Below are 16,587 nucleotides of genomic sequence, written 5' to 3' on the forward strand. Positions count from 1 at the left end.
CTGTCCCGAGGATCGTACGCTCCAGGCCTAACCGCCCCGACATGTACAACCTTCATAAGCTCGCTCACGGTCCATCAGCTCTAGCCTTGCCTTTACCTACACATCAACGTAGAACTGTGAGTCGACAGACTCAGTAAGAAAAGCATAATAATACTCATACATAGTACTAACTGCCGTGTCCAACACGATACTGAGTCCCGCTACTGCCATGTCCAACATGGTACTGAGCCACTACTGCCATGTCCAACATGGTACTGAGTTCTGAACGTTCATAGGGACAGTACTATTGACACGTAACAACCTGATCGGTCGAACCGGTCATACTCCGGCTGCTGGTCATACTCCAGCCTGTACCGACGTGTTACTATATCCTCCTGATCGGTCGAACCGGTCATACTCCGGCTGCTGGTCATACTCCAGCCTGTACCGACGGGATACGTCAATAGCACGGAACCACCAACCAAGTTGTCGGCTGATCGGTCAAACCGGTCATACTCCGCCTGCTGGTCATACTCCACTCGTACCGACGTGACGGGGTTGGCTGGTTCGAAGCCAACATACAACTAATGTAAGCTAATAGGCTTCCTACATGCACGCTAAACATGTAATCTACATATGCATACTGTTATACTAATCTTACTCGGATTCCGATTTCGGGTGTGCTTGGGTCAACTGACTCGGAATCGAAGCTGAGCGGCGGATTACTGGCTCCTAAACCATAAAAATCACAACGCTATAAGTGACACGCTAAATCACTTCCCGGGGACTAAAACTTGGAACTAAAAGTTTCCCTATCGATAAAAAGCATGGCAATACCCCCTAAAACATAAAAACGAGGAAAACACGGGTTCTGAAAAATTCCCCAACCGGTAGACCGGTTGCCCAACCGGAATTCCGGTTCTGGGAAAATTCAGGACCCTCATCCGGAATTCCGGATGCACAACCGGAATTCCGGTTCCTCGCAGGCAGCAACTTCAAATTTTCATAACTTGCACAATTCAACCCCAAATCACCTCAAACTTTCCAGACCTGTTCTATACCTTCCCTAGAACATATCCAAGGCATCAAAACAACCCAGAAACCTCAAACATGAAAAATGCCATTGGAGCTCAAGCTTTGAGTTCTAAACTCAAACTTGAGCAAAAACACCTAAACATGCATTTCACTAGCTTAATTCTACTTAATCAAGCTTATCTAAGCCTCTGAGAAACAATTAAAAACAACAGCAACATCACAGAACAGATTACACAATTTATCTTCAAAAATCACATATTTGCATATAAAAAGTTATGGCTTGCTCAACCTAATAATCATGCATCAAAACAACTTTAAATAACCCTAATCTAACAAGCTTAAACCTCTGAAACTAACCTCAATTCACAGCAGCAAGAATCACATTAAAATCAAGCATGCATCATCACTTTTTCACACATTTTTCTTAAATTATAAAAGGAAAAGTTTAGAGACTTTACCAAGGATGAAGAACACTTAGAATGCAAGAGAAATAGCTTGAAAATTCAGAAATTCCAGCCCTAGAATCACCCTACCAGCCGAGAGAGGAAGAGAGGAAAAGAGAGAGCCTTTTTTGCAATTTTTTCTATTTTCTAAGTTGAATGAAAAAAAAAGAATAAAAAGGAATCTTTAAACACTAATTTCTTTCAGTCAAATAACATGCATAAAATAAACATTTATTTCATTTAATAAACTCACATAAGACAAAACACTAATGGGGCAAAAAGACCATTTTGCCCCTCCACCATAAAATCACATAAATCATACTAAAGGGGTATTTTTGGGACATTCAAAATTCCCGGCCATTCCCGACATTCCCAATGTCTAAAACCCGTCCCCAAACTACTAACATACTAAGTTGTGATTTCTACTGAGCCAAACGCCGAGTTCCAAAATACCGGGCACCGGAATTACAAAATAGGCAAGCTACTGAATAACATAAATAACAGTATAATAAATTATTTAAATAGCTATAAATAATTTCATAATAAATCATAAACAACTGCTAATTTCCAAATTAACTAAGCGGGCTTTACATTTGGCCATGTGGTCTTTTAACCTTTTGAATGCCTCCTCGCATTCATCTGACCATTCGAATTTTTGGCATTTCTTCAGTATGTTGAAGAATGGTATGCACTTGTCCGTGGATCGTGAGATAAAGCGGCTCAGTGCGGCTACCTTTCCGGTCAAGCTCTGCACGTCCTTATGTTTCTTGGGGGATGGCATATCCAGGAGAGCTTGGATTTTCTCCGGGTTCGCCTCGATCCCCCTTTGGCTGACTATGAAGCCCAGGAATTTTCCCGACTTGACCCCGAAGGTGCATTTTTTCGGATTGAGCTTCATGCCGTATCTCCGGACGACTTCGAAACATTCTTCTAAGTCGCTTGCATGGCTGTTGCATGCTTTGGATTTGACGAGCATGTCGTCTACATATACCTCCATGTTTCGTCCCAGGAGGCTTTTAAACATCCGGTTAACCATTCTTTGATAGGTTGCTCCGGCGTTTTTCAGTCCGAAAGGCATGACTAGGTAACAGTATACCCCCTTATCGGTCCTGAAGCTAGTGCACTCCTGGTCTGCCGTATGCATTTTTATTTGGTTGTACCCAGCATAGGCATCCATGAAAGACAGCAGCTTAAATCCGGACGTGGCGTCTACCATCTGGTCGATCCTGGGCAGCGGAAAGCAGTCCTTTGGGCAGGCTTTGTTTAGATCTGTGAAATCTATACAAACCCGCCAAGTCCCGTTCGGCTTGGGCACCAGGACCGGATTGGCCAGCCATTCCGGATAGTATACGTCGCGGATCATGCCATTGGACAAAAGTTTGTCCACCTCTTTCTCTAAGGCCTCGGCTTTCACCGAGTCGAGCGGGCGTCTCTTTTGCTGTACAGGGGGCATGTCCGGGTTGACATTGAGTACATAGGTGATGACATGAGGGCTGATGCCGGTCATGTCTTCTTGGCGCCATGCAAAAATGTCGATTGCGCCCTTCAGTGTTTTTATTATTTTATCTTTTTCCTCCGGATCCAGGCTCCTCCCTATTCGGAGTACTTTGGTGGAGTCGTCGTCGCACACTGGTATTTCTTCGACGTTCTCCATTGGTTCCATGACCCTTTCGGACCCTATGCGAGGATCCAACTCGTCCTCTTCAGCCTTCTCTATCTCAGGGGGCCCCCGGACCATGAGTACTGGCAAGTGGGTGGCAACATTGTAACATTGCCTGGCCTCTCCTTGATTTCCCCTCACCGTTCCGACTCCGGCTTCCTGGGTAGGGAATTTTAGGCATAGATGTCGGATTGAAGTAATTGCACCAAAGTCGACGAGGGCCGGTCGGCCTAGGATTGCGTTGTAGGCTGTTGGACAGTCTACCACCACGAAGGTGCAATACTTGAATGTGCTTTGGGGGGTATCTGGGCACAGGGTAACTGGGAGCCTGACTTTTCCCATCGGGATTAGCGTCGTCCCGTTAAACCCTGTGAGCTGCGATCCACTAGGCGAGAGGTCCCGGTCGGTCAACCCTATCGCAGTGAAGGCTTCTTTGAAGAGCAAGTTCACGGAACTCCCATTGTCAATCAAGACCCTAGCCACCACCTTATTTGCGATGGGGGTCTCTATGACCAGCGGGTCGTGGTGAGGAAAACGCACCGTCTTGGCGTCTTCTTCCGTGAACGTTATGGGCTGGTCCATTAGCCGAGGTCTTTGAGCCAGGAGTTGAGTGACCTCCCACACCTCACTGTGTCTTGCGGCCTCGGCATATCTTTTTCGCTCCTTGCGAGTGTTTCCTCCGATATGGGGACCTCCGGAGATCATGGCTACCCGTCCATTAGGCCGGGGCGGTAGTCCGGGTATATGCTGGGTGTCACCTGCGGGAGCAGCTGGAGGCAATACTCCTGCTGTACCCCCTGGTGTTCCCGGAGGCATACCCCCTGCCACCTGCCCTGGATTAAGGTGGGGCAACCTATTTTTGATCCACTCATAGAGGTGGCCCAAACGGATCAAATTCTCAATCTCGTCTTTGAGATTTTTACACTCATTGGTGCTATGACCAATGTCGTTGTGGTACTCGCACCTTTTACTCGGATCTCTCCGGGAGCTGTCTTTGTACAATGGCTGAAGTCTCCGGTAGTGTGTATTCTGCCTTATGGCAAAATATACACGTTCCTGAGAGTCCGTGAGCTCTGTGTACTGGGTGTATTGGGGTGTGTACCCCTTCTTTTGGCGCTTCTCTCCCGTTCGGGTGCTGCCCTAGGAGGACCTTTTGCTCCTCGACCCCTGGGTAGGGCCTGTCAAGCTAGCAGTCGGGGCAGCCTGTGAAGGAGTCCGTCCATTCACCCCGGACGGGTTGCCGTAATGGGAAGATGTCGGGGCCAAAGCTTGACCCTGGCTGTATCCGGGAGTGGCAGAGAACTGTATGCCACTTACCGGGGGAGTCGCGGTCGGGACAGTACCCGAGGGCGACACTCCTGGCATGTATCCCGCTATCCCGGTGGGATAATAGCCTCCGTAAGCCACGATCTGGGCTTCTTCGAGGTTAATATATTTTTGGACTCGCTTCTGGAAGTCCTGAAGGCTAGCAGCGCCTTCTTGCTGTAATTCGTTCCAGAAGGGAGTCACAGTGCGGATTCCTGCTTGGAGAAGCGCAAGCTGTTGTCCGTCGTCGACCTTCTTGGTCTTCGAGGCTTCCTCTCGGAACCTCTTGATGTAATTCTTCAAGGTCTCGGTGGGCAGTTGCTTGATGTTGGTCAAGGCACTAACCTCCAAGTTGACCTTCCTGGCAGCGACAAATTGTCTCCGGAAGTTGGTTTGGAGTTTGTTCCAACAACCCACCGATCCTGGTTCCAATTTTTTGAACCATTCCTCTGCCGATCCGCTCAGAGTGAGGGGGAAGCACAAGCATTTGGCGTCATTGCTGACCCGCATGACTGTCATGACCCGGTTGAACCGTGACAAGTGATCACTGGGGTCGGAGTTCCCAGTATATGCTGCCATTTCGGGCATCTTGAAATTTTTAGGGAGCTCCGCCTCCAGGATATGTTTGGCACAAGGCTCCCGATCCTCACTGTCCGAGTCGGAGTCGTCTCCCTTCTGCCTCCGGGAGACTCGAGCAATATCTTTTCGAAGTATGGCAAGTTCCGCCATAATCCCTTCGTTTACAGTACCCGAGGAGACCACGGGCCTGTATCTTTTTTGGTCAAGGTGATCCCGGAGGTCACCTTGATTCCCATTGATTTGATTTCTCAGATCAATGGGTGGACATCTCTGTCCTCTTCTTCCTCTACCCCCTGGTTCCTGGTGCACGGAAACGCTTTTCCGGTCCCCTCGATCCTAAGGGCCAAGACTCCCTCTTTGGGGCTTGCCCCTCTGCGGACCTTTCCCTTTAGGGAAATCCGAGCGGACCCTTCGCGGATCCTGCACCTTTTTCTTCCGACCAGGGGTAGAAGTAGGGTTTTTTGTTTGGTTTTCCTCAGCAGGGTGCCTTATAGGGCTAGGTTCCCTAGGCCTTTGCTGCTGGGAATTAGGCGAAGACGTCGCTGGCTCCCCGTCGAGCCCAGCGGCCATCGCCTTGGGATGCACGTGAATACCAGCTGCCTCCATGGCTTTCTGCATGGCTAGCATCACTTCCTGCATTTTTTGATTTTGCGCTTTCTGAGCTTCGATCTCAGCTTCATGATCGATAGCTTTTTGTCTAAGGAGCACCAACTCCGAGTAGCTTCCTCCGTCATAGGCATACTCGTCGAGGTGTTCCTCGTAGTTTTCGTCGGGAACTATTTCTTCTTCTTCTTCCTCGGACTCCTCTGCTGCCCTTGAGGCTACATCTTCCTCATTGGGGTCTTGAGCGTCTTCTAGAGGGCGAGGATGACGTGTAGCTCTTGTCTCCACCATTGTCGTGAAGTTAAATGCTTGTTGTGAAGCAGCTTTCCTCAGCTCTCAATGAAAGCACCAAAATGTTGACCGAGGTTTTCGGCAACTATTAAAATATGATTATAATAAAGAGCTGTAAGAAAGTGAGATGAAGATTTTTTACGTGGTTGGGGCGTTAATGAGCCTTAGTCCACGAGCCTCTGTTATTAATGGATGTGTTTAATGGAGATTCTACACTTGAGAGAATGTCTTTCTCATAAATACAGAGAATGTTCTTGGTGAGTATTTTCTCTTCTTGCTCTTTTGCAACCCAAGATTCTCGACCCCATTAAATGAGCTTTGAGGGGGTATTTATAGTGTTTTGGTGGGGTAATCCCTAGAATTGTTCTTACACATGTATCTGTAAGTATCCATAAAGTTGGGCATTTCCGATGAATATACCATGGGTGATGCATGGTCAAATCCCTAGGTGCTGTAGGGCTTTTATGAAGAATGTCCTTTTTGCCTTGTGATTGACGTGACTCTTCGCAGAGTAGCCGTCGCTAGACTTAAATGATCATTACTGTAGCGCTGCTGTTCAGAGGTTGTGCCGTCAGACTTTATTGCGTGTTACAGTCCCAACACGCTTCCTCCCATGCAGCATTAAATGCGACTTGATTTCTCGGGAGAGACCTGACATATCCCGGAGAGCCTTCACGCTATACTAGCTTCCTAGAGTACCTTGTACTCCGGGTGCCTCCTCCGGGACCCATGCTAACAGCGCTTCCTGGTGGCGCACAAAGACTTAGCAAATCTTTCCAAGTTATCTGATCCACGTGTCCCCTCTCGACTGGTCCACGTATTTTGGGCGAATTCTGGAGCAACAGAAACTTACATTTATATTTTGTTATTAAATTATTGGTAGGCATTATGTGTTGTTTTGATTATATTTGTGATTAGTATTTTTTTTTTTTTTTTGTATATTTGTGTGTGTGTGTATGTTTTTATTTGATTGTCTGGTGAAACTGGTTTCAATTAACTTTATTATTAACATTTGTATTTTGTTATGATTTTTTATAACGTCAAAACTGGTTTCACATGTCGAAACTGGTTTCACAGGTTTAATCCGTTACGTAATGGGGTTGCTCAATTTTTATGATATTATTATATATTTTTTAGTTTGTATAAAACCAGTTTTATTATTGTATGATATTTGAACAACAATTTTTATTTTATTTTAATTAATCAGTTTCTGACACACATATTATTTTATTATTTTCATAGCTGGTTTTTGAAGTAACTAGTTTTTATAATTGATTTTTTTTTATTGTTGTTCATAATTGAGTTTTATTCAATTTTTTATTAATTTATTTCAAGAAACTGGTTTTATTTGTTTGTTTTTATTTTGGTTGTTTTACTAACTTGTTTCTCACATTCCACTGTTTTTTTTTTGTTATTCTTTTATGGTTTTTATTGCACTTTTGTCTCTTTAATTTTCTTTGTTTCTTTTTTTTCTCTTTGATTTTAATTTATGATTCTCTTTGTTATATTTGTTGCATATTGTATGTTTAAATTAACTTTAATTTTTGAGCAAGCAAATAAAAAATTAAATGCCAAAATAAAGAATGAAGTTAGAAGTTTGATTATTAGGTATTGATATAAAATTTATATGTTCGAAACTGGTTTTTAAATTTAGTATCGTTAATTTGTAAAAGTTTAGTTATTAGGCATTGTGTATTTTTTATTATGTTATTGATGAAACTATTTTTTTTTTTTGCCTCTTTTAATGAAATAATTCGTTTATTTTAATATTGATGAAACTGGTTTTTAAAGTTAGTATCGTCTTTAGATTGTAATTTTTTTCATTATCTTGTTGATGAAACTATTTTTTGTATTCTTTAAATGAAATTATTAGTTTCTTTCAATGTTGATGAAACTAGTTTTTAAAGTTTGGATTCTTTTTAGATTATGATTTTTTATATTGTTTTTTTTAGGATGATATTGATGAAACTGGTTTTTTTTTTCTGCTGTTTTTAATGGAATAATTAGTTTTTAACAAAAAAAAAATAAATAGTAGTTTAAATAAAAAACAAGTTTAATTTTTGTAAAAAAAAAATGAAATATAAAAATGTACACTTATTATATATATTAAGAGAAAAAAATTAGGTTGAGAAAAAAAATTTAAAAAAAAAAGAGAGACACAAAGAGAAATTAGAAAAAAAAAATAGAGAGAGATAAGCGAAAGAAAGAAAAAAAAAAGTAGCAACTCACTTAAAAGTTGAAAAGAAAAAAGAGAGCCAAAATTGACTAAAAAAATATATAAAAAAGACCAAAAAAAAAACTTTTTGAAGTTTCAATAAGTAAAAAAGAAAAAAAAAATTAATAAAAGTATAAAAGTAAAATGTTCTTGTCAAATTAAAAATGTAATGTTTGAAAAAAAAAATGTAGTATTTGGTGTAAATTTTTCAAATAAAAAGAAACCCTAAAATGTAAGTGTAAAATAAATTAAAAAATAAATAAAACTAATTAAGCTAAAAACAAAAACATAAAATATGGGATTGGATAATAAGTTTATAAAAATATGACATATCAAATACCATAAAAAATCTTAAATGTGAAAAAATGCCATAGAAGAGTGGCAAACCTAAAAATACCATATTTTTCTAACTTTGTTATGAAATCCCATATTTCATGTAATTTTCACTATTATATAAAAATATGATATATAATATAATTTAATAAAGTAATATATAATATAATATAATATACCAAATAAAAAATTCTATAAACTATTATTATTATAAGACTAAAATACAATTGGTAACTACCATTTTAGATTCTGTGTTTTGTAAAAGTTATCGATTGGACACTCTATTTTATTAAATGATAAAATAAACCTTTTACTTTCCAAAATAGTACAAATAGTACCCTGAACTGATTTTTTGTCAAAATAAAATTTAATGATAATCCGATCTAAATATATTTATGACAAAACTGTTTACATTTTCTGTATCTGTTCGTATTAGGAATTATTTTCAAGTTTTTTATATTATAAAAAAAGTTGTCGAAAAGTAAGCTTAGGGCCGGTCCTATTTTTACTATTTTGAAAAATACAGGGTCCATTTTGTCATTTTACAAAATAGATGATCCAATATGTAACTTTTGTAAAACACAGAGTACAAAATAATATTTACCCAAATACAATTTATACTTGCGTTAACTAGTACAGATATATCTTTTAAGTGATAAAATATGGAAATAAATACCAGCAAATAGTACATAGTTATTTTAGCTAAATCATTTACTACAGCCATTAATTTCTTTACTATTTTTATTAGAGTGATTTTTTTTGTTTTTTTGATAAGTGAAATTAACAATACAGCATATTATTCCATTAAAAAAAAAAAGCTAAAGCATATTATTATTATTATTATTATTATTATTATTATTATTATTATTATTATTATTATTAATTACACAAAAAAAAAAAAAACAAACAAACAAATGGGGAATAATATAACGCATGAAAATATATCTCTCTATAGCTTTACTATAAATGTATGGATAACTACTACAATTCAAACAGCAAAAATAACCATGAAGACTGTAAGTTCCTCTTACCCACACCATCTCTCACTTAATATTTTATCTTTCATAACATTAATAATCTTCTTAGTATCCCAACCAGCCCCGGTGACTGGTCTTCCACTGACCACAAATTCAAGATGGATTGTGGAAGAGATGAGCGGGAAGAGAGTGAAACTCTCCTGCGTGAATTGGGTTTCTCATCTAGAGCTTGTACTGGCTGAAGGCCTAAACAAGCAGCCCATAGAAGCCATCGTTGGCCGAATTTCCTCAATGGGGTTTAACTGTGTTCGTCTCACTTGGCCAGTCTACTTGGCCACCAACAACTCACTTGCTTCTCTCACAGTTCGACAGTCTTTTCAAAGATACGGTCTTTATGAAGCTATAGCTGGTATTGAGGCAAATAATCCCTCCATCATCGATATTCCCCTCATCAAAGCCTACCAGGTACGTACTATATATATATACGTTAAAAATTATAAATACTTATTGTGTAATTTGTTTATATGTTATGTATATAGGGAGTTGTATCTGAGCTTGGAAAAGGGAAGGTGATGGTGATATTGGACAATCATGTAAGCAAACCCAGTTGGTGTTGTAATAATAAAAGTGACGGGAATGGGTTCTTTGGGGAGGAGTACTTCGACCCAGATTTGTGGATTGATGGGCTTACTCGTATGGCCACATTGTTCAAAGGTGACACTAATGTAGTGGGCATGAGCTTGAGGAACGAGCTGCGTGGTCCCAGGCAGAATGAAGATGATTGGTACAAGTAAGTAACCGCTGCTTCATAGTCTCATCACTCCATATTTGTGTCTATAATAATGTCATTTAATTTGCAAATCAAATCTAATATAGTGAAAAATAAAGAGAAAATATGTTATATTTATATGCGTAATAAAAATTAAAAAAATTCAACGGCTACAAATAAATATAAATGCATTTTGGAAACTACTGTATAATTGAAATATTTGTATGTAATTAGAAGTAATTATATGATTTGATAGATTTGTTAGACTATATAATTACATTTGTAATTGAAAGTTTCAATTAGAGTCTCCAATTCTCATGGGAAATTGAGTGTGATTACTAAAATATTTTATTTTAAATATCAACTACTGAAATTATTATTTTATGTATAATTACCAATTAGTTTGTCAAATAATATTTTAGAAATTTATATATAATTACTATTTTATATTCAAACACATCTAATTATATTACATAGTAATTATACTGCCTACTACTTATACAATTATTTTTAAACACACCCTAAATAAATTAATTAAAGAGATAGAAAAGAAAATTGAAATGAAAATATGGATCTCTCTAATGGAATTATTAATTTATTTTTCATTTTTTGGTATATTATTCATACATAATAAAATAAATGTTACAAATGGGAAAGGAATAATGTGCATAACTTTGAAAAATCTCATCTCCTATATCACCTGCCTAAAATTGTGTCTCAATTTTTGTCTATCTATGACAATTCCACACTTGTAATACTCATTTAATACATTGACTTTAATTACAAAACGAGCACTAATTTATATCCGTGCAATATATATGTTAATTAAGTTTCATATATATATATATGTCCTTTTTCACATTTAAAGATAAGATATCCTTATAAATTAAAAGAAAAAAAAAATAAAAAATACAAATATGGTGACCACTTAATTCTTTTTGTTTTTTTTCTTTTTTAAGGGGTGAGCACCACTTAATTCTAAATCATAATAATGTGTATATATCTAATTAAAAAGATTACCCATATCAATGCATTTGTCACTTATTATTTCTTCTTATTCCCATTTACTTTTTCAAACTTTTTTTTTCTTCTTTTAATTCTTTCATCCCAACCAAACATAGCTTTAACATTTCATCTTAATATTATTATGATATAGGTACATGCAAAAAGGAGCCGAGGCAGTTCACTCAGCAAACCCACACGTTCTTGTAATTATTTCGGGTTTAAATTACGACACCCACTTGTCATTCCTACGCAATCGACCATTCGAGCTCACATTCTCTGGGAAACTAGTCTTTGAAGTTCACTGGTATTCATTCGTAGATTCCAAGGCATGGGAAAGTGAAAATGCAAACAAAGTGTGTGGTTTGGTGGGTAATAACATGAAAAGAGAATCTGGATTTCTGGTAAAGAAAGGGTTTCCTTTGTTTTTTAGTGAGTTTGGAGTGGATCAAAGGGGGACCAATGAGAATGACAACAGGTACTTGAATTGCGCCTTAGCTGTAGCAGCTGAATTGGACTTGGATTGGGCTTTGTGGACTTTGGGAGGTAGTTACTACTATAGAGAAGGTGTTGTTGGATTAAATGAGTATTATGCTGTCTTAAACTATAATTTCGATGGAATCAGAAATGCAACTCTTTTACACAAAATTATTTCTCTCACATACTCATTTCAAGGTACGTTATTATAAGTTACTCTATTTCTATATATTTTTTTTATTTCTATTAAAACTCCCCAAACTATTAACTATAGTATACTAAAATGTAATATTCATGTTATATTTTATCCCATATAATATGTCATTGCTACATCAACGTGACATGTGCAATTTAATATTTGAATTATTTTTATTAGCTATCTATAAATAAATATTAACAAATTTTAATTTTTTTTATTAAATTTTTATGAGAAAAGGAATTTCTTAAAATTAAAAATTAATTATATTATACATATAACACTTATGTGGCAATGACAAATTAAACTTATAATTTCCTATAACTAATTAGTGAATTTTTATTTTATTTTTTTAACCCCCAGTAAACTTATAATTTTATTTGTGCTAGCTATATGAGAAATTAATAATTTTATGGTAGGTGATAGCCATATGTATGCATAGTATATATTTTATTTTCTTTATAATGGTTTTTAGCACATACAAATAATATTATTAAGCACAACATTAACATAAATAAAATAAAATTAAAAAAAAAACAATGTAATTTCTACCATGAGAATTTAATAATGATGTGGGATCTTGCTTTAACCATGTCTTATCTGTATTAATTTAGCCAGTAATAATGCATGTTATTTATAATTGAAATGGTTCAAAACATTAGTATAATATTGATATGAAAATTTGCAGGACCAGGTTTATCAAGAAGTAGACCACACAAAGTGATTTTCCACCCAGCAAGTGGACTTTGTATTGTAAGAAAATCCAAATTGGGTCCATTGAGTTTAGGTCCCTGCTCTAGTTCTGTAGCGTGGCATTATTCACGTGATGAGAATATATTGACCATGAGAGGAACACCCTTATGCTTACGAGCACTAGAGCAAGGAAAACCAGCACAGCTTAGCAAATATTGTAAAGGCATTGACTCCAAATGGAAGCCCATTTCGGAATCTAAGTTGCACCTCTCTACTACAACTGGCAAAAACGACACCGTTTGCCTTGATGTTGACTCTGCAAATGAAGTTGTGATCATAAACACTTGTCATTGCGTGAGTAGACATAGTTCGTGTGACCCGTCTAGGCAATGGTTCAAACTTGTTCACAGCACAAGAAAACCAAAGTTGTTTGGATCTTTTTCTGATAGTTTTGATTATTATGACTCAAAATCGTGAGTATTAGGATTGCTTATATCATATGCAATTGCTGTACGTAACTGTGTTCACATATTTACATATTATATGAGAAGGGAAAAGGACTAATACATCATAACTCTTTGAGAAGAATATAAACTTTTATTGACGGTATAAACTCATCCATGATGTTAGTTGCCGAAAACTCAATGTGTGAGTGTTAGAAGGTTTTTTTTTTGGAAGAAAATTGTATTTCATCTAACCAAACTTTACAATTCTATAGCGCTTCCCTTTAAAGGAGATTTGAAAAAAAAAAAAAACCATCTATTGAATCTTTATAAACTTATAATGCCTAAAATCAGAATGTCGGAAAGCTAGAACGTAGATGAAATCAAAATGAAACTTAAGAAAAATTCCTAGAGTAACAATGGTGAAAAATATGTATAGTATTATCAACTTAATAGCTTATGTTACAAAAATATTTCTACCCCTCTCAACTTAGAATATTGGGTATTTATAGGCTCAGATTGCCTAAAATACTGTTGTGAAAATTATGTAGTATATGTAGTCACACAAGTAATAAAGTGATAAGTAAGATCGTCTCCACGGGGATTGTAAACAAAAATATGATGTAAAACTAACTAATTACAACTTAAAATAAGAGGAAATAATATAAAAATGATTGAAAAATGATTCAAAATTAAAATGACAGTAATTAAACTTGCTAAAATTAATGCTACTGTTGCTAAAAAATTGCTTGAAAAAAATATAATATGGTAAAAAGTGGCTTGAATAGCTAATTCTTTCTAGTCAGATTTTTTTCCCAGGTGTTACAACATCAGTTTAGCATTACTCCAGCATTTTGCATAGAGATAACATAAATTCCTCTAGGCTTGTGAGAATTTTCTAAAACTCACAAATTAAAGTCTACCACTTGGCTCAATATATTCCTATATCAAACCAGCAAGCAAAACACTATTCAAACATCAATCCTTAAGTTATGCAAGGTAACTGAAATATTACTATTCCACTTACAAAGAAAAATCTAAATCTAGGTTTTCACTTGCTCCATTCAAGTTGAACTACTAGATCTAGCCCTTCTGGACCAAGATTAGGGGTGTTCACGGATTGGTTTGGTTCGGATTTTCATAAGTTTTGAACCAAACTAGTATAACGGTTTTTTCAATATTAGAAACCAAACCAGACCAAAAAATTTCTCAAACCAAACCAAACCAAACCATTAAGAACGGTTTGGTTTGTTCGAAACCACTTTTTATGTGGAATTAATAATTCATATTTTTTTAGTAATTGTACTATTTTTACTAAGTTTTTAATTTTATTTTCAAAATATACTTAACATGATAAGTAATAGATCTATAAAATATAAATAATGATATAAAAACATTCTCAAAAGTCAAACATAACATAAAAATCTAAATTTTTTACAATAAAAAACTTGACACACAAAAAAGTTCTAAATTATACATATAGTCATATATAAAAAAAATATATATATAAATTAATTATTTATTATAAACGGTCCGGTCCGGTTTAATCGTTAATTATATATTACGAACCGCAACCGAACCATTACGACGTAAACGGTTTGGATTGACCAAACCACCAAAAACGGTTTCCCCGATTACGGTTTATAATGGTTCGGATTGTAGTGGTCCGGATTTAAATCGCGGTTTCCCGGTTTATATGAACAGCCCTACCCAAGATCTAGCTTAGCAAATTGTTATTCATGGCCAATAAACAACAATCAAATAAAATAAAACTCACTTGAATGAACAAAGACAAAAATGCTAAAGTAAGCTTAAAAATTAATCATGCTCAACATAGAAGTCCATAGCCATTCAAGCCTCAAAAGTCTAGCTCATATTCAATTCAAAAACTAAAATCCAAGCTAAAAAACTATCTTCCATGGTTGCTGCCCGTTTTTTACAGTTCAACAAGGTTTTTTTAAATAACTAAGTACGAGCAAAAAGAAAAGAGAAAGAAGAAAGAAAAATAATAAAGAAGAGTAAAAGAAAATCAAACACAAGGCTTGGTCCCCTTCTCTTTCCTTACTTTGTTGTACTTCCCTTCTGCAATTACTTCTTCTTCCAAATGCAGCTCCTCTCATTGATGGAAAGATAGATGGTGTACTTGGCTTTTCTTTCCTATTTTTGTTGTTGGGTCCCTAGGGTACAAAAATCACACCCTAAAATTATAAGCCCAATCCTTTTTGCACTTTGGCCCATTAGGTTTAGTACTCCCTTTGCAAAGCATCCAGCTAGTCTGATTTTAAGTAACAAACATGCTCCTACAGACGTGGACAACTCAATTTCGTGTTCCCACGTCACTGCCAGAATGCTGAATTCGTTTCAGCAATTTGCCCCAATTTCAGCTTTTGTTCCCACTTCTTCCTTGCTTCCTTTTCTTTTTCCTATCAATTTAATTATTCTTTTTTAACAACAAACAAGCACAATTAATTAGAACAAACACACCTAACAATATCAATTTTTACAAGACTTAAAAGTTAGCTTACTAAATAGAAAATGAAACTAAAACTAACTTAAATTAATCAAACAAACACATTTTTACTACTCTTCTCACAATACTTTTAGTTTAAAAGCATAAAAAATAACTCTATACCATAGAGTTATCATACCCCAAACTTAGAGTATTGCTCGTCCTCGAGTAATGAAAAACAAAAAGAACTAAACAATAAAATAAGAAAATGACAGTGACACTAACATGCTTGCAGCAGAGACAATGTTGTTCTTTCACACTTGGTTTAGCAACGAAAATGCTCTCTGTATTCGATGGAATGGAAGTGTAATTCGTGATAGTGAATATGCCTTGACTTGTGTGTTTCAATAGAATTTTGCATGCTATTTATGTCCTTAGTACTTACCAAGAGTAGTTCAATCAATAAAGTGTGCAAATACTTCCCACCAACATCTTGAATTTCTATAACGACTACCTTCGATCCTCAAGTTTAAAAAGTTCGCTTCCATAAGTTGAACTAGTGCAACTCTTTCTACTAATGCAACTTAGCTTTACAACTTAGATCAAAAGGACTTTAATAGGCTTGAAATGTGAGGTTTAGGTTTGGGTTTGGTAAAGGATGACATTTCTTAGGCTCATGACCTAAAATTTCATTCTCAACCCACAACTCGATCCAATTCCAACTCTCTTGCTAAATGTATAATATAAATATATATATATATTCAAACCAACTAGATAAAGAGAGAAAAAGCAACAATATTTTTCTTTGATTAGGGGTGGTACACCCCAAACTTAGCCTCAAACTCGCTTCCTTTTTTTTTTCTCTCTTATTTTATTTAATACTATGATTGTACATATATGTATATATATTATTATTTTTTTATATTTTCTTTTCTGTATTTTTTATATCTATATATATAGCAAAAGAAGAACTTTAGTGATGTGAATCAAAACTCTCACCACCCTGAATCACATCCCATCATCATCTCTAATGTGAACATGTTTCACCACATTTTGCAAAGTTGTATCCTCACTTCCCTAACCCTACTAGTGGTTGATTAGTCCTTGATAACTTAGGCAATTAGGTTTGTAAGCAGCA

General features: G+C 36.3%; 1 protein-coding gene across 1 annotated transcript; it reads left to right on the forward strand.

Moving 5' to 3' along the window:
* The first annotated feature begins 9,398 nt into the window (after positions 1 to 9,398).
* Positions 9,399 to 13,170, forward strand: LOC115713117 (glycosyl hydrolase 5 family protein). Its single transcript, XM_030641602.2, has 4 exons — positions 9,399 to 9,885; positions 9,960 to 10,210; positions 11,346 to 11,866; positions 12,553 to 13,170. The coding sequence occupies exons 1-4, from the start codon at positions 9,451 to 9,453 to the stop codon at positions 13,032 to 13,034; spliced, it is 1,689 nt and encodes a 562-aa protein (XP_030497462.2). The 5' UTR covers positions 9,399 to 9,450; the 3' UTR covers positions 13,035 to 13,170.
* Positions 13,171 to 16,587: the final 3,417 nt, after the last annotated feature.

Source organism: Cannabis sativa, chromosome 4 (assembly GCF_029168945.1).
Source record: "Cannabis sativa cultivar Pink pepper isolate KNU-18-1 chromosome 4, ASM2916894v1, whole genome shotgun sequence".
Taxonomy (NCBI): Eukaryota; Viridiplantae; Streptophyta; class Magnoliopsida; order Rosales; family Cannabaceae; genus Cannabis; species Cannabis sativa.